General features: G+C 42.3%; 1 protein-coding gene across 1 annotated transcript in view; it reads right to left on the bottom strand.

Annotated features, from left to right (window-relative positions):
* Positions 1-18,803, bottom strand: part of ASCC3 (activating signal cointegrator 1 complex subunit 3) — a 409,581-nt gene that overhangs the window by 360,468 nt on the left and 30,310 nt on the right. The window contains exons 4-6 of the mRNA XM_015417908.1: positions 7,130-7,250; positions 4,627-4,834; positions 720-861 (exon numbers count right to left, since the gene is read on the bottom strand). Coding sequence (XP_015273394.1) covers positions 720-861; positions 4,627-4,834; positions 7,130-7,250 — 471 coding nt within the window. The remainder of the gene's footprint in view (positions 1-719; positions 862-4,626; positions 4,835-7,129; positions 7,251-18,803) is intronic.

Below are 18,803 nucleotides of genomic sequence, written 5' to 3'. Positions count from 1 at the left end.
ATAATCTCTTGACACAAATTGACATAGCTCCCCACAATAACTCTCAATGAGGCAATAGCTCATGTCACAGAAGGCCTGCAAACCTCACAGGTAAACACAGGTGTGTTTTCACCTCTAACTCAATTTTGTTTACCCCTTTATTCCCCAGCTTCTATATTTGAACATCAGAAAGCCAAAATGCAGGATCAGGTGACATGGAATTTTAATTCCAAAAGCTGGATGATTGATAAAGATGGATGCATTTACAATTGTTTCATTTGGTAAACCACTATCATCTGTAAACTGAGACACAGAGTACAGACAATCTCTAGTCAAGAAAATCTTATTTTGAATCTACATCTTGAAACTCTGCAGCAACATATTCAAGATACTGGCAGTACTAAAATAATTATAATCCTATCAACAATTTTAGGGGAAGTTCCATTTTCAGTGTTTCTAAGAAAAACAGCTGAATATAGAATAGGCTTCCAAGGCCCCAAACAACTTCACTGGAACTAATGGTAATGAATTCAGTGAAATCTCTCTGGAGTAAATGATTGATGACTGTCACTTACATCATGAAACATGCAAGTATTCATTGACTGGAAAAAAATACTGTTAAATCAATGGGAACAAGAATTATTGCCTCTTAACAGCGACAGAATAATTTGAAAGTACTCCTGAACAAAATCCATGCTAGCCCAAATACATTATTCAGAAACCAAATCCAAAAAACATACCTTTGCTCCTCCAATAAATGCTGATGTTTTTCGAGCCTCAGCTTGTGAGTCATAAACATGTGGGTAATGAATTTTTTCAAAGTCTGAATCTCTCTTTCTTTCAAGAACGGGCATTGTGCGAGCATTCAATAGTGCTTGTTCTCTATAACAAAAAAACAAAAACCAGTGACAGAGAGGACAAGATCACACAAACTCAATAAAGCATGCAGCTATATTCTGTACTGAGCAAACGTATATTATAAATATGTTGTCGAAGGCTTTCATGGCCGGAGTTCATTAGTTGTTGTAGCTTTTCCGGGCTGTATGGCCATTATCTTGGCATTGTACTACCTGATGTTTCGCCACCACAGGACTGGCATCCTCAGAGGTATAACACAGAAAGATGGAGTATTCTCTGTGTCAATGATATTATAAAATTATATTATAAAATTAGTATATTATAAAATTAAAGAACATCTGAATCCAGGCACATAAAAAACTCTAACCAAGATCCAAGAGTGATTTAATGAACAGAAGGCACTTCTCGTTGTGCAAGCTACACCTTTATGACCAAACTAACACTTCCATGTAACACACAATCATTATAAGGACGTAGCCATACAGCAGCCATGAGTTCCCTGTACAAACTTAATTCTGAAGCGCTGTAGTGGACCAACTCAGACTGGGACTGCAGGAGGGGCTTCTGCTCCCCTCGTACCTTTTTTCTGGAAACAAAAGAGCCCAGATGGGCATTATTTGTCTCATTGGGGGGGGGGGGCTGCACATGTCAAGCCCACCCCCAAAATAAATTCTAGGAGTGTCAGGAACCAAAGGAAAGGTGATCAGACTTTACTTTGAAACCTCAACAATTTTAGCACAGGGTTCTTTTTATTGAGCTTCAGGTTCACCAAGAGAGAAACAACTCAGAGAGACTCAGTGTTCAAGAGAACAAACCTGCAGCTTTATGAATACAATGCATTGCAAATCAGTTCACCAAGATATATTCTCACATGTCCCGAAGTTTGCCAAACTTGGGAACAGACCTGACTGTTAAGGAAAAATCTATCAAAGGAGATTTTTTGCCCTGCTTTTCACAACCCTGATATTTGAACTACCTTCTTTCTGGGTCTTGCAGGCACATCACTGTTCCTTGGGGCAGCCATGGGGACTTCTGACATCCTCATGGGATGATCTCATCTCTCACCCTTTAACTTATGCAACGTTATTTCTTCCTGACAACAGTGCTGATACACAGACTCTTATACCCTACTTCTCTCGTTCTGTGTCTTCTTCTACCCTGGGGGGTACCATCCCTGGGCTGAGCCCCCTTAACCAGTTTGTAGATGCCCATTTCTCTTATCCTCGCCTATTTGGTGATGGTTACCCATTGCTGGGCCTTATGTCCCCCTATGCATGTTCTTCCAAGTAGGCTTTCCCTGGGCAAGGTGATTGATTATGAGATAGTTTTGCCAAAGCAGCAGCAATTGTCTTTGACACATCTTTCACAGTCATAATTTGGAATGAATCCCAGATCTTGCAGTTAGCCTTCCCCTAACAGACCCTTCTGTTGCTCTAGTTTCTCAGATGGCCCATGTGTTTCTCTTAGTACTTCCACTTTACAATTCTGCCAGAATTGCAAATTTAGCTTCATGTGGAAGAGATATATGATTTATGAGGTTAAAGGCCTTTAATCAAAATCATTGTGAAACAAGAAAGGACCCTTCGATAGATTTCTGATCTATCACCCCCATGGGGCAAATAAAGCCACCCCAAAGCCATTATGGGTCAGAAAATGAGGGGGAGGTGTTAGCAGCCAGACCCCTTCTGAGGAAGGGTAATCTTATTCAAGTCGCCCCTCTTTAATTATCAAAAAAAAAAAACCCAATTATGTATGTGAGGTACAGCCTGGCCTAGATATGGACTAAGATAGAGCTGGAAACAAACAAAATGGATGCTGGTAAGAGATAAGCCTAAGAAACTATTTTTTGAAAGGTGACTCTGGATCAGACTTGCTAATAGATCTCTCTCCATTCATGCCAGCTCAGGGTTCCAAGGTCAGGTTGCATGCCTGTCCACTCAACCTGCAGCTCTGGGGATGTTGTCCCAGATGGCTGCAGGGATCAGTGTTTGCATGTGGGGGAGTGCAGATGATCCTCTGCTGGGGCCTGCTGGTGGCCAGTGCTGCCACCATATTCATGCCCCCATGCGACAGCTCTGCTTTGGCCCATGGGGACATTCTTCAGCAGTTTCTTCCACACACTGGGAGCCTAGTCCTGCCATTGGGTACACAACCTGGTGTCAGGATCTCCCTTCCCTGGCAGCCTTCAGTCATAGGCAGCGGCTCCTCATGGGGGGGCAATCTCCAGCTCTACTGGTCATTGGGTGGTCTGCCGCCTCTGTCACATGCACAGCCTTGTGCGCATCATGCCTGCTCCCCCAACAGATGATCCGAAGTCCTTCGGCCTGGGGCAACTGCTGCCACATGAGAGTGGCATGGCTTGCCATCAATCTCTGGCTTGAACCCCCAGCATTGCCCCACCATAGACTGCCTGATGGCCTTGGCTGGAGGCAGCTGCTGCCACATGGACATCTCCAGGTTATTGGGCTTCGTTTGGCCTGGGTCCTGCAGTGCACATGGCCTTGTGCCAGGGCCACTGCCCCCCGCTTCAGCAGGCTGGAGTTAGTTCAACTTGTCTTCTCAGTCTCCTTCCATGGTGGCTCAGGGGCAGGGGTGAGTTTGCAACATCTATCCACGTCACAATTTTACTCTGGGGCTTGGGCTTATAGCATTGACAGAGGGAGTAGGCTGGGGAAGGGGTTGCCCCTCTCTACTGGCTGTCCAGTCCACCCATGCAGGTTTTCCTCTACCTCCCCCCCCAAGCCCATCGGGCCTTCCAGTGAGGACACACCAACTCTGGAGCTTACCAGCGGCTGTCCTTTATAAAGTTTGCATCTCCAGTACCTGGCATTACATTTTATGGCACACATAGCCTAGCCCAAGTGACATTTATGTCAGATCCAGCCCTCATGACAAATGAGTTTGACACCTCTGGTCTATTGGCTTTCACACCTCTCTCTCTCTCCCCCCACTTCAGAAAGGTTAGGGTTTTCTCTTATGTGCCCTCTACATGCACAAGTTCCATTTAAAAAAATAAAAATAACAGATACTGTGTTGGAGGCAATTGTCTGAACATGGAAAAGTTCTTTGCATCCTTGTTCTGAGAGCATATCCTTGCTCTACAAGGGTTGGGAAATCTCAAGGAAAGTGTGGGATATGACACTGGGACTGAAGCAGATGGGTATTTCAACAAAAATGGGTATTTCAACACATACCCTCTTGCACTGTTGAATGCTCTATAAACAAATTGCAAGTTCATGCAAGTGGTAGGCAATTTCTGTGGATTCCCTCCCCCTTCTGGCTATAGTCCCTATATCAACTTATACACTGTTCCTGAAGGTACTCTGTGTCTTAGGTAGTGGCTTTTCCAAGGAGGGAGTAACAGAAAGGTGGCAAAGACCTCTTCATCCATTCACAGAAAGGCAGGACCCAAGTCATATACCGCAATATTTTCTCTTTTTCATCCAATTCTACTTCATAATAGAAAGAAGGAAAAAACAGCGAATTTCTGCATGTTTAGCACAGACTTCATTAATTTTAAACTATGTGGTAAATGCCCAGTATCACCTCTTTCATCTGCATCTCTAACCCATGTGGGTTAGACCATGAAGAATCTAATTGCAGATGACTGTTTTGTTATCATAGAAAATTACATTTTCATACCAAAAAATATTCTGTAGTTGTAATAAAACACGACTTGACGACACCAATACCTAATCTCTAAAGCTGAACTAAGGGAAAATGAATGTTTTGGATACATTAAATTAGCTAGCATAGCACAAACATTTGTCAGTTGATGGTATTTATTACCTTTGCATACGTAGCTCCTTGGGATCAAAGCTCATTAAAACCTCTCCAAAAATCTCTCCTTCATCCCCAGCCCGTTTTTCTCGCCTGGCATTTCGTTTCTCTTCCCGACGGTAGAGTTTCATTAACTGCTTCTCTTGTTCAGACTGGATTGTGACTTGACAACCATAATTGGGTTTAGTGTTTTCTCCAGTAAACTTCTTGCACTGTTCTACAACATGGAATCAAGCAGAACTATTGGTAGAGAGCTATGATCTGCAGTCTGCTTCTTAACGTTTATCTATTAACCTTTTTCATTTATAGTCCATCTTTCTTGCAGAGCATCGAGACTGTAAAAACTCTGGTTCTTAACATAGTTAATACATCCTTAAGTACTTTGCTAAACGGTAAAGGCTTCCCTTGCTCGAAAGCTAGTCGAATCCAATTCTAGGGGGTGGTGCTTATCTCTGCTTCCAAGCCGAAGAGCCAGCGCTGTCCAACGATGTTTCCATGGTCATGTGGCCGGCATGACTAAACGCCAAGACACACGGAATGCTGTTACCTTCCCACTGAAGTGGTACCTATTTATCTACTTGCAATTTCTTGCTTTCGAACTGATAGGTTAGCAGGAACTGGAGCCAGACAGGAGTTCACTCTGTCACGCGGCACTAGGGTCTCAAACTGCCAAACTACAGACCTTCTGGTCTGCAGCTCAGCGTCTTAACCTCTGAGCTATCGTGGCCACAGAAGTACTTTGCTACAGTAATGCAAACAGAAACCCTCAATTCTCTCCATGTTTTGGGATAAAACAGCATAAAAACAAGGAGGTTCCACTGACAGAATGCAGTTAATGCTCCAACAACTGAAGTTGTACTGTTCATTGAACATCTAATCAATACTGAAATGTAGTTTACTAAAAAACACCCACGTTTTACTTAGAGTAAGATGTTAAGACATACCTATCCAACTTTAAGTTGTACCCACTTAAAGTTTCTGCCTGCACAAGGGAGAGGCAATTTTTGCCAGTTCTTCTTTTCTGCAGCAGACATTTAAACCCCCTCGCCCTCACAAGCTATTCTCAGGGGTACCCCATCCCACAGAAGCAGCATTGGTGGTGGACATTTCAGGCTGCTGCAGGAGTGGGAACCTGTGCTTGTACATGGGATCCAAGCCAAAGGGAACAGTCCTCCTGTGTTTGGCCCTAGAATCAAGTAGTCAAAAGTTTGCTGAGTTCCAGGCTCATAGTGCCCAACAGACCACCTCAAATGAACCTTGCCTGATAGAACAGATCATACTTGAAGCCCTGCAATATATTCCACTTCCAGGAGTTAGGACTTTTTCATCAGTGTCCAAAGATACGAATGGCTTTCTTAAAGGGGAGGAGGGAGAAATAGGTTAATAATTATAATTCCAGAAATATTATGATGGGAAACAATGCTATGCTTTTATTTTTTATCTTGCTGCACTCAGTGTTCTTTCTCACTCAGTGTTAAGACTTTATTGATAATGAGCTGGCTCCAGCCAGCTTTCTCGCTCAGTCTCAGTCAATTCTTCTACTTACTACAGTCCCCATCTCACATGGCTTTTGTCCATCCAGGGAAGATCCGCAACCATCAGTGCCTCCAACTCAATTGACAGACTATTACTATAGGTGTTGTTCAAAAAATACATAATGCACATTTGTTTTGTTTGCTGGTTTAATTCAGATTATCAAAAAGATTAATAAGAAAAATGTTGAATCCAGTCAATCCATATGAATTTCCATCTATGTGTGATGGACAGGTTAGGTTCTGCCTCTCCCTAAGCACAACCAATGGGAGTTGACAGAATGTTAGTAAGAAGGACAGTTGAAGACAGCAACAAGAGAGTTGAGAGTGAGTCTGGTTGAGTGGAAAAAAGCAGTTTAAAACTGACTGGAAAAGGTCATTTAGTTACAAAGGATCCCAAATGCCAGAATAGGGAAACAGTTCAAAAGTTCAATTGACAAGAAACTTCAGGTAACCACTATATGATCTACTCCAATGTTATGTTCAAACCATAAACAAAAGTTCCCATGGGCTGCTTGCCTCAAGGAAAGAAATACACACCGACAAGTCTATATATATTTTACGTTATGAATAAATGGTGACAGTGTATGAATGAAATAGTGCTTGAGTTCCCAACTCAAATAGCACTGTGCAGTATCTGAGCGATGGGCAATTATTAAAGGGGGCTACTCTGTCTGGTGAGGTCCCCATGAGTATGAGAGAGGACCTGGGACATGGAACGGTCATGGTTCTTGATATACTTTAAAAGAGGAAAGTTGGATAGTGATGTGTCACTGCCTGAGCTACCTATAACCCTGAGCCTGTGTGAGAAAGGTTGTGGAGAGTGGTAGGCACTCTGTATGAGTGAGAAAGGCCATCACGCTAGGATTATCAGTTCTCAAAGAAAAGGAGAATTAAAAATATTCATTCACAGATCCCTGACCGCATAACCACTTTATTAATGGCAATAAATAGCCATGCAATCTTATAAAACTCTTTACCTTGCAGAGACTGCAGCTTATAATCATTTGGCCCAAAGAAAGATCTCTCCACAATTGTAGATCTGTTCTGTAGGAGCTTCTCTATAAGTTCAAATCCTTCAGGTCCTAGCAGCTCAAACAACTAAAGGAAGGGAAAAAAGATACATGACTGCCCTTGAATTCTCTATAAAATAAACAAGCACACCTCCCACTCTGATACAATATTAATAAAAGTTTACTAGTACAAAAACTGTGGTATGTTCCAGTCGATGGCTATCACAACTGTGTACATACACAAGATACAGTATGCTTCCAGAGTTAACCTTTGGGAGCACCCTGAAGAAGACGATACCTGCTTTCTACACATATCAATGAAGCTTAGCTCATTCATTTACAGAAATAGATTCAATGCATCAGCTAGTAGCATACATGCACTGAGCATAGTCTTGATGCAAATGACTCACCAGTCATTTTTGAAAACTATTCTGTGTACTTACAATGAAGTGGTCGAACAATTAAAATAATTACTTATAATTAGCTTTGAATTTAACAGGCAAAAACTAACCCTTTTAAGTACAACCAAGAATGTAGTCTTGGAAAATCCTTAAAGGAAAGCACTACAACATGGTCAACCATTACCTCTTTGCAGACATCCATTGCAGACATCCAGCAACCCTATGCATACAAGCTAGTCATGCTCAAAGACTAAAAGCTGTAGGTAACAGCAAAACTGTTCTATGAAAAGCATGCACAGTTCTCCCATTCTGGCCAGTAGCACTGTAGCACACTCGGCACCATGAAGGAAGAGAGACAGACAAAGGTATCCATTGTGCTGTACTGGTCTCCCATACAACTTTTCATCATATTGCACCACTGGTACACAGGGCACTTTGCAGAATTACATAAACAGAAGATAGATCCTTGGCTCAAAGCAGATAAGAGGTTGTACAATGACAACAAAGAAAAAGGATAGGCATAAGTGACAAGATGGGAATGTAAGTAAATGAAGTCCCATGGATTTATGCTTCATTGCAGCTGGGAATGAGGATTAAGGAATCAATTCAAACATTTCCCAGAAGGTAAAGAAAAGTAACAGTATACAGACAATCTTGGACACAGTTTCAAACATAAGCTGTTGTTGAGAGAAACGGGCCGGGTGTTAAAACAGCCAAAGATACGTTTCACACTTTTAGTCTTAAAAAGTCTCAACTGTCAGTTTTTCAAGTATGAATAAATGTTATGAAATCTGAACTCTGATTCCACAAAAAGTAACTTTCCATGTTAAAAAAAGAAATATAGTTACTTTTTTAAAATGTTGGTAGAGAAGACAATTCATTCCATTTCTCTTCTTTGCAAGTCAACTGAGTTGGGCACCACTTTTACTCGTAACTACTTCTATCTGAACCCCTCTAGTCAGAGGAGAGCAACAGGAAAGTTCCATTCTTCTACTGAAAACTTTAGACTGGATCCAACCCTTCTTCAAACAGAGCACACTGGTGCTTGTGAGACACTTTCCTCGTGAGTTATTATGAGCCAGCAAACAGCATGGTAGAACAAAAATTCACTCTTCTCAGCTATCTATATACTAATAGCGAAAGGCGCCCCCTGCGTGCGGATATCTAAATCCGCACATCGGGGGCAGGCAGATTTTTCCTGCACACTTGGGGCAGTCCCCAGGTGTGCACAAAAATCTGAAAATCTGAAAAAAAAATATCAGGGGGATATTTAAATCCCCCCAAAAGTAAAAGAACGTCCCCTGCGCATGCGCAGGGAATGCTCTGCAAACTGCCTCACCGCCGCCGCCGCCACAGAGAGGGAGAAGGCTTGGCGGAAGAAGGCTTGGCGGGCCGGGGGGGAGAGACTGGCAAGGCCCGGCGACTGCAAGCCGCGTGGGCCTCGCTTTGGATGCAGGGGGGAAAGAGAGACCGGCGAGGCCCAGCGGCTCCAAGCCGCGGGCCTCGCTTTGGAGCCGGGGGAGGGAAGAGACCGGCAAGGCCCAGCGGCTGCAAGCCGCTCGGGCCTCGCTTCGGAGCCGGGGGGAGAGACCAGTGAGGCCCAGCGGCTGCAAGTCGCTCGGGCCTCACTTCGGAGCCGGGGGGGGAGAGACCGGCTTCTAATTTGCATTATGTTTTTTTCAATTAGGGTTCCCCACATACAACAAAACCAGATCACAGCATCTTTCTTTTCATATGACTTCAACACACCTACTTCCAGTACTGTTAAAAATAGGTTCTCAATAATGTTTAAAAATGACAACACTTCGTCACTAAAGAGCATAATATTATAGCATTTATTACGTAAATTAGTACCTTGGCTTACTTCCATTCAAACAGGATGTAATACCCAGCGTCTGTAAGCCTCTTATTTTCCACTCCAGTAAATCCAGATGACAGTCATGTATTTTCTAAATACACTAATAGCCACATCTTTAAATTGTACATATGGTTCAAACACCAGCCTGACAATTCAGCTTGTTGCAAACCTCAATACAGATGCAATGTCTCAGTCACAGGCAACTGAAATTAGTTTGAGTTTTTTCTTCTGGATTGAAAAGACAGATAGGTGAACTAAGAGACATTTAACATATTAGGCAAGCAAAAGAGGGGTTGCTACCAATTGTACACTCCAAGAGAAAGCTACAGGCAAACACAAGGGAGGCCTCACCACTGGCAAAGGTCAATTCCGCTCTGCTGCTCATTTCCTAGCAGAGCGCTATTTCCTCCAGCATAGCTGCAGGCTCTGAGGAAGCAAGGGAACAGCAGCTTAGAACAGTGAGAGGGCTGGGGAAAGAACTGACCATCAAACCCCTACTGCCTCCTTCTGCTGCAGTTTCATGATCTAGATTTTTAAATTGTGAATTATAGTACATAAGACGTCAAAGAACTCCCTGACAAGCCTGCCTAGATGATACACATATCTGGCATACTGAAACATCACAATTTTAGGTGTCTAAAAACAAAATGTCTAAAGGTGTCCTCTAGATTGTTCCCTGTTCTTCCAATACTGGTATGAACGTAAAAATTATATTTGAAGTAGGACTAAAATACAGAAGCATGGCTTCAGAAATGCATGTATGTCCATAAAGAGAAAACATTAAAATAACATGGATTCAAACACAGGGTTCAAACATAGACACAGGAATAAATATTGGAGACTTAATTAAGACTGAAAGGATCTAGGAATTGTGGCTGAGCATCTGTCTTGGCCGCTTTTGTAGATTGTAATTTAAACCAGACTTGTCAAAAGGGGGCAAGCCAAAGGACTCTTGGTTTTTGGCTCATGGCTTACAGACTACAACCCTGTGGAAGCCGTGCTGATAATACCAGCATCTATGCGTGGGATGATTTTCATAGGGATGATTTTCATATCATAGAATAATATAATTACTCTGTGTGTCTGTTTTAATTGTGTGGTTTTTTTAAGAATTCTCAGTGGAATTCATCTACCAGTACTCTACTGAATCACAGCTACCAAACATTTGAAAACAATGTAACCTATTCAGCATTACTAACCATCACAGCTATAGCCTTATGTAGGTTTGATAAGCTTATTGCCAAGGCTGGGTCCAGGTTTTGGGAGGCCTCAGGCAGAGAGTACTCACGGGCCCTTCCCCCTCTGCCTACCACTAGGCCTTCTGCTCATGCCTCCCTTCTCTCCCCCCAACCCATATGCCCTACCCCTCCTGCTTTTGAGCCCTCCCACTGCCTCCATGCCCTTTCCTGATGACATTGGGAGGTACATGGAGGAGGAGGAGATTGGATTTATACCCCACCCCTTCACCACGTGATGGAGTCTCAAAGCAGCTTACATCCTCCTTTCCCTTCCCCTCCCCATAACAGACACCCTGTGAGGTAGGTGGGGCTGAAAGAGCTCTTTTGAGAACTGCTCATGAGAGAACAGCTCTGAGAGAACTTGCGAGTGACCCAAAGTCACACCAGCAGCTGCACGTGGAGAGGTGGGGAATCAAACTCAGTTCTCCCAGATTAGAGCCCGCACTCCTAACCACTGCACCAAAGTGGTGCAGCTAGGAGCACTCACAAGCAAGCAGATGGGGGGAAAGCACACAGATGTGGGGTTAGCATCAGTGGATCCCACCAGAAGCCGGGGTCACCAGTATCTTTGTTACATTACTGCATTTACAGTACACGTTATGTTGTGAGAGCCTTTTCATAGTACATCACAACAACTTCCTTCCTTCCTTGCTACAAGCAGTGATCTAAAATTGTCTTTTGCATTTTTATAGATTGTTATTATATGCATTTCTGAACAAACTGTCGAATTACTAAAAGCACTGAACTGCCCAAACCTCGTTTTTGTTATGGCTATGGTGAACACAATAAATTGGAACCCATACTTGGTTCCAAGTGGCTAATGGAAATTAGCTAAATAACAACTGGGCCTGTTCTACCACAATCATCCAAAGGTAAGAAATGGGAAAAGAATAATTAGGAAAGACTAAACAATGAAGAAGGCACAGAAAAGATTTCAGAGTAAAATGCCTATGCTAAACATGTGGCACAACATTTTATATTTCCAACTGAACGTTCAAGATACGTCTTAAAGCACTGCAACTGCTAAAAGCATTTCAAGAGGCTTTTCAATGACATGCCTATTTGTTAGGTTTCTTGACTACTATTTCAGACAGCAGTACATTACCACAAACAGAGCTGGGGCATTCCATTGATTGCTTTCAGCCTCGATTAAGCAGCTGTTCTCTAGCACAATGTCTGTGCTTACATACTCATTTTTAACCTGTTTGGATAAGATTATTAGAATTGCAAGTTACCAGAAACCAAAGTTCTACAGAGTTATGGGCTGGCTGTACCCGTGCCAGTCTAGCTTTCACCTAGATGAGGCATCTGCAGCCGAGGCACTGATTAACAAGGAACACATTTAAGGGAAGTGCTCCATATTAGATCTATCTGGAGACATACATAAACATAAACCATTAGAAGAAGAAGAGATTGGATTTATACCCCACCCTTCACCACCTGAAGGAGTCTCAGAGCGGTTTACAATCTCCTTCCCTTCCCCTCCCCACAACAGACACCCTGTGAGGTAGGTGGGGCAGAGAGAGCTCTCCCAAGAACTGCCCTTGAAAGAACAGCTGTGAAAGAACTTATGACTGACCCAAGGTCACACCAGCAGGCTGCATTTGGAGGAGTGGGGAATCAAACCCGGTTCTTCCAGATTAGACTTCGCACTCCTAACCACTACACTGAACTGACTCTCTAAGGACCATTCAGGAACTTGAGGGAGAAGCTCAGCTTCCTCTTTTCAACTCACACAAGACAATAACTGAATTCCATCTAGTGGTAGATTTAAAGGTTTACAGCTAGACTGAATTGTACCTGCTGTTACCTGCATATTTCAGGCAAAACCTTTTTATTTTAAAGCTTTTATTAAGAATCAACAAAATGACATAAACCACAGAATGTAACAATAAAAGACCATCAAAGGTATACAATTATTTCAATAGATATATAGAACTCCGGGTATTTAGCTATATGAGTGAGGGCATTGCTCCAAAATTTACTTCCAAACATCTATCAAGCAATTCTAATGTAACTTATTAAAAGAGAAGAGGAAAGGAAGGGGGAGGGAGAGAGAAGAAGAGAAGAAAGAAAGTTGGAGAAAGAGAAAGCAGAGGGAAGAACAACCCAAAAATCAACCAATTAGAAGTTACGGATGACTGCCTTGTCGAGTATATTTATTTTTGAATAATCTGTATGTTTCAAAAAATATTCAACAATAGGAGCCCATTTTTTTTCGAAATGGAGTCTTCGATTAACCACCTGAGCACAATCTATTTCCAATGAAATTTTGTCAAAAACAAAATAGTCCCAGGACTTATAAAGCCATTCAAGAATCGATGGGACTACTGTGGATTTCCACTTAGTTGCTAATAGCGTCTTAGCAGCTGAAAATAAAATAGCGGAGAGCTCTTGTTCCTGTTTTGAGATTGTAGAAGGTAAGTCATCCCAAACGTTTAAAAGAATAATCTTGGGCGAAAAGGGAATTATTTTTTTAATTATTAAGTTTACTAAGTTTAAGACTTGAGTCCAAAATTTCGCAACTATCGGACAAGTCCACCAGGTATGTAAATAATTGCCTTTAAGGCCGCAACCTTTCCAGCAAAATGGGGTTGCTGAGGGAATGGCGTGTGAGAGTTGGGTTGGAGTTTTATACCACCTTGTAACAATCTTAATAGCTGACATTTTAATATTTAAGCATGGGGAGGAGTACAGAGGGGAATTCCATACCGTTTTCCATTGGTCTTCCCCCAATATTTGACCTAGGTCACAGTGCCATGCATCCTGATATTTTAGATGTCTGGAATTTTTAAGATTGATCAAAATCAAGTATATTCGTGAGATAAGGCCTTTGATAGGGGAGGAGGAGTTAAATAGTATTTTTTCAAACTCTATAAGATTTAGACGTAATTTATTCCCTATTGTGGAGTTTAATAAGGCATTCAATTGTAGGTATTCAAACCACGGTAATTTTGCGGAATGTGAGCTTTCTATTATCGATTTAGGCTTAAGAAAGCCTTGTGAGGTGATGTCAATAAATCTTGAAATGCGTAGCTGTTTTCAGGCAAAACCTAACCTAACGGAGTCAACTCTATATCCACTCCACCTTCATTACTCAGATTACTACCTGAAGTTTTCCCTCTATGTCAACAAATTTTGGGTAGGGGCAAAGCATAATAAAAATCGGTTATTAATCACAATTTCCTCATAAACTCCCACATTTCAAAATAAACCAATTGATTATATAGTTGATTAACGGCCAGACAGAAAGCAGCTGTGATCTGAGTGCTCTGAGAATCTTTGGTTCTGTTTCAACCAGGAAGAAAAGCAGCAGCTGGAAGGCATCTGGGGGTCTTGGATGCAGATTCATCTATATAGAGAGAAAGGGCAGCAGCTAATAGAGAGAAACTAAGCCCTGGATGTTGTTGGAGAGCAGCATGCCAGCAGGGAGCACGGGTAGGCTGAAGAGTAAGATTTGGAAGCATCTGGTCTGTGACAATTAAAAGCCAATCTTTCCGCTACTGTAAACAATGGCACATGCACGATTTTCATAGATTTTGTGTGCTGCAATGCAAAGAGCCATGAAAATCTGGTGCCTTTTTATTTCCTTGTAAAAGGCATCCCTCAAAAAGGCATGTTTAACATTAAAATTAAACTATGCATTCCTATCTAGATATTTCTTTACTGGAGAAAGCCAACTGGTCTTATTTTGATAACAGTTCCAGAGGCTAAGAGCAGATTAAAGTAGATTTATCTTTAAAAATTAAATTAGATAAATACAAGTACTAACAACTTTAAAGCATCATTTCCCTGTTCTTCTCAAGGCACCACTCACCCTCTCCCAACTGCTTAATTATTACCTAAATAATTATTGTCCACATTCTGTATTTATTAACAACTTTGAAAGCACATCTCTGTTAATTCTCCTGAATTTCTTGTCACCTTTTAATACCATGAACCATGATATCCTTCTAGAAAAGCTGGCCAAGTTGGAAGCAGGGAGGGGGCACCATTTTTCAGTGGTTCTACTCCTACAAGACAGGATTTTTTTCAAAAGGCGGTGCTGGAAGACAGCTGTGCAGCACCCTCGCATTTATCCTACAGGGACTGACAGGGCTCTGCCCTGTACCCCATGCTGTTTAACACCTGCACAAAGCCACTAGGAGTCTGGGGGCTTGGAGTGAGGTGCCATCAATATGCAAATGACACCCTATTTCTCCCTAACAACTTAGGTCTTCTCACACAGGCTCTTTAAACTCACTTGACTTCTGAAGGGAAACAGATTTTTTTTAAGATTTCACACACTGAAAGGACAACAAAAATACTGGATCAAAACAGGTTTTGGAAAACCTCAATTAAGTCTTCACTGATTGCAGGAGAGTTGCATTTCATCCTTAAGAAACATGAGGGGACATGTGAGGAGGAAACTGAAAAGAAAAGTAGAAAGGGTCAAAACCATTGGGGAAGCTTGGAAACTATTTAAAACTATGATCCTAAAAACTCAGAAAAAAAATATTCCGCAGGTTAGGAAAGACACAAAAAGGTAAAGAAAAAAGCCTGCATGGTTAACAAACAAAGTAATGGAAGCTGTAAAAGGTAAAAAGGATTCCTTTAAGCGGTGGAAAGCTAGTCACAATGAGGCTGATAAAACGGAACACAGGCTATGGCAAATAAAATGCAACTATGCGGTCAGGCAGGCAAAAAGGGAATATGAGAATCATATAGCAAAAAACGTAAAGACCAACAATAAAACTTTCTTCAAATACATTAGAAGCAGGAAACCAGCCAGGAAGGCAGTGGGGCCATTGGATGACCAAAGGGTAAAAGGAGTACTGAAGGATGATAGGGAAATGGCTGAGAAGCTAAATGCATTTTTTGCCTCTGTCTTCAACTGATAGACAACTTAAAAACTGAAAAATCACCAGGCCCAGATGGCATACATCCGAGAGTTCTGAAAGAACTCAAATGTGAACTTGTAGATCTCCTGACAAAGATATGTAATCTTTCCTTAAAATCTGCCTCCATTCCTGAGGATTGGAAGGTAGCTAATGTCACTCCCATCTTTAAAAAGGGTTCCAGAGGAGATCCGGGAAATTACAGGCCAGTCAGTCTGACGTCGATACCGGGTAAATTGGTGGAAACCATTATTAAGGAAAGAATTAGTAGGCACATAGATGAACAAAACCTATTGAGGCAGACTCAGCACGGTTTCTGTAAGGGAAGATCTTGTCTCACTAACCTGTTAGTGTTCTTTGAGGGGGTGAACAAACATGTGGACAAGGGGGATCCAATAGATATTATTTACCTTGACTTCCAGAAAGCTTTTGATAAAGTTCCTCATCAAAGGCTCCTAAGTAAGCTCAAAAATCATGGGATAGAAGGACAAGTTCTTTTATGGATCAAAAACTGGCTAGTTCATAGAAAACAGAGAGTGAGTGTAGGTGGGCAATTTTCTCAGTGGAGGGTGGTAAGCAGTGGGGTACCGCAGGGATCAGTACTTGGTCCACTGCTTTTTAACTTGTTCATTAATGATTTGGAGATGGGAGTAAGCAGTGAAGTGGCTAAATTTGCGGATGATACAAAGTTGTTCAGGGTGGTGAAAACCAGTGAGGATTGTGAGGCACTCCAAGGGGATCTGTCAAGGATGGGCGAGTGGGCGTCAACATGGCAAATGGGGTTCAATGTGGCCAAGTGCAAGGTGATGCACATTGGAGCCAAAAATCCTAAATATAAATACACGTTGATGGGGTCTGAACTGGCAGAGACTGATCAAGAGAGAGATCTTGGAGTTGTAGTGGATAACTCACTGAAAATGTCGAGACAGTGTGTGACTGCAATAAAGAAGGCCAATGCTATGCTGGGGATTATTAGGAAGGGTATTGTAAACAGATCAGCCAATATCATAATGCCCCTATATAAATCAATGGTGTGACCTCATTTGGAATACTGTGCACAGTTCTGGTCACCACATCTTAAAAAGGATATTATAGCATTGGAAAAAGTGCAGAAAAGGGCAACTCGAATGATAAAAGGGATGGAAAACTTTTCCTATGAAGAAAGGTTAAAGTGCTTAGGGCTCTTTAGCTCGGAGAAACGACGACTGAGGGGTGGCATGATTGAGGTTTATAAGATTATGCATGGGAAAGAGCAGGTAGAGAAAGAGGTGCTTTTCTCCCTTTCTCACAATACAAGAACTCATGGGCACTCAATTAAATTGCTGAGCAGTCGGGTTAGAATGGATAAAAGGAAGTACTTCTTCACCCAAAGAGTGATTAACACATGGAATTCACTGCCACAGGAAGTGGTGGTGGCTACAAGCATGGACGGCTTCAAAAGCGAATTAGATTAAGCATATGGAGCAGAGGTCCATCAGTGGCTATTAGCCACAAGGTATAGATAGCGACTCTGGGGCAAGTGATGTTCTGTCTTCTTGGTGCTTGGGGGGGTCAACAGTGGGAGGGCTTCTAATGTCCTGGCCCCACTGGTGGACCTCCTGATGGCACCTGGTATTTTTGGCCACTGTGTGACAGAGTGTTGGACTGGATGGGCCTTTGGCCTGATCCAACATTGGCGTCTCTTATGTTCTTATGTAAAACCTTTTTAAAAATCTTTCAGAAGCCAGAATGGATTAAAAAGCCCATGTGAAAGCAACCTATGTCAGGTATTTTGGTGGAAGTCACAAAGGTAAAGTGATTGATGAGATCTAACAAAGAGGAGTTGTGAAGGAGGGACGCACTCTGCCTGAAAAAGAAGGCTCATGGTTTGGGCATGCAGTTGGATTTATTTTCTGAATATATCAAAAAATCAAGTAGTGATATTAAAATTGCTTGAAATACTGTGATTATATGGAACTGACAAAGAACACAATCAATAATCCTAGAGTGAAGGCCAGAGGCACAGAACCCCTTGATTCCATGGGTGACCTTGGACAAACCAGTATCTTTCAGCCTTAGACTCCCATCTGCAATACGGGGATGATAAAGACATTTGAGTTCTGCACTGCTGAAACTATAACTGAAAGCATCTATGTCAAGCACAATGAGAAAATAGCTGTAACTCATAACATGAGTGAAAATCACACAGAATCTTTTAAGTCCTTTAATATATCTACTGCTTTTAATAAAAGTAATTATTTTATTCCTGCACTGCCACTACCATAAAAATAGTAACCACAAAATTAAAGAAAATACCAGATAACACTCCAGTAGAATTTATGGAAATAAAGTGCACAAGTCGCTCCCTTACCTGGGACAGCTTCCCCTTTCATTTCAACTGCAGGAGTCCTTTCCCTTCACTGAAATCACAGGCATTCAAGAGTCATGTGCATATTGGGTGTACACAGATCTTTCGATTTCCACCATTAGGATATACAGTGTTAATTATCAGTCCAATATGCTAACCACTGCACTGGTTCTCAAGAAAGCAGTATCAACCACACAACCCTTCCTCAGCATTAGCCTAAAGTACACGTTAACCTTAACTACTGCAGCCACATTTATGTAAAATATAAGATCCTGACGTAATGTAATGCTCAGGAACATATCCTTGAGATCAAATCTAGATCTTCCCCAATCATGCATTAACAGGAGGCATTCATTTAATAAGAAAAAGGAATTTATGGATGGAGAATCTTCCCTCCTTCAATAGATTACACAAACTGCTGTGTCTCAGTTTAATTTTTCCTCCCAGTCCTCCTGAAAGTGAGCCCACCTGAAGAAAAGCACTAGTGGGGAAGGGCTGCAGGGTACTAAGTAGCAGGTATAAAAAGGATTCCATTCCCCTCCCCAAGGCCATAGCCAGTGGTGGGTGCACAGGGCGGCATCCCCTATAGAAACTACAGCACCCCCACCATGCCAGCCCAAAGCCCACCCCACCACCTCTGTGGCAGCAGCATTGGGAAAGATGTTGCAGCTGGGCCGTGCAGTCGGGGGGTGCCTGGTGGGGGCAGCACAGGGGCAGACCGAAGCTGGCTGGCTAAACTGGAAAAGAGCCAAAGCAAAGTTGGGCAGTAGGCGAGGAGATGCAGGCACAACAGGCCACCCTGGAGAGGCCCAGGGCTTGGTGAAGGGGGCACACACCAATGATTATTTTTGTAAGGGCAGCAGTGGTAGCAGCTGTTCCCCCTTTTCCTTCCTCTCTGTAGTGGCGCATCCCCAGAGCCA

This window comes from Gekko japonicus, unplaced genomic scaffold, assembly GCF_001447785.1.
Source record: "Gekko japonicus isolate JY-2015 unplaced genomic scaffold, Gekko_japonicus_V1.1 scaffold665, whole genome shotgun sequence".
Classification (NCBI taxonomy): domain Eukaryota; kingdom Metazoa; phylum Chordata; class Lepidosauria; order Squamata; family Gekkonidae; genus Gekko; species Gekko japonicus.
Note: the sequence above shows the minus strand (reverse complement) of the source record. Positions and strands in the feature narration are given on the sequence as shown.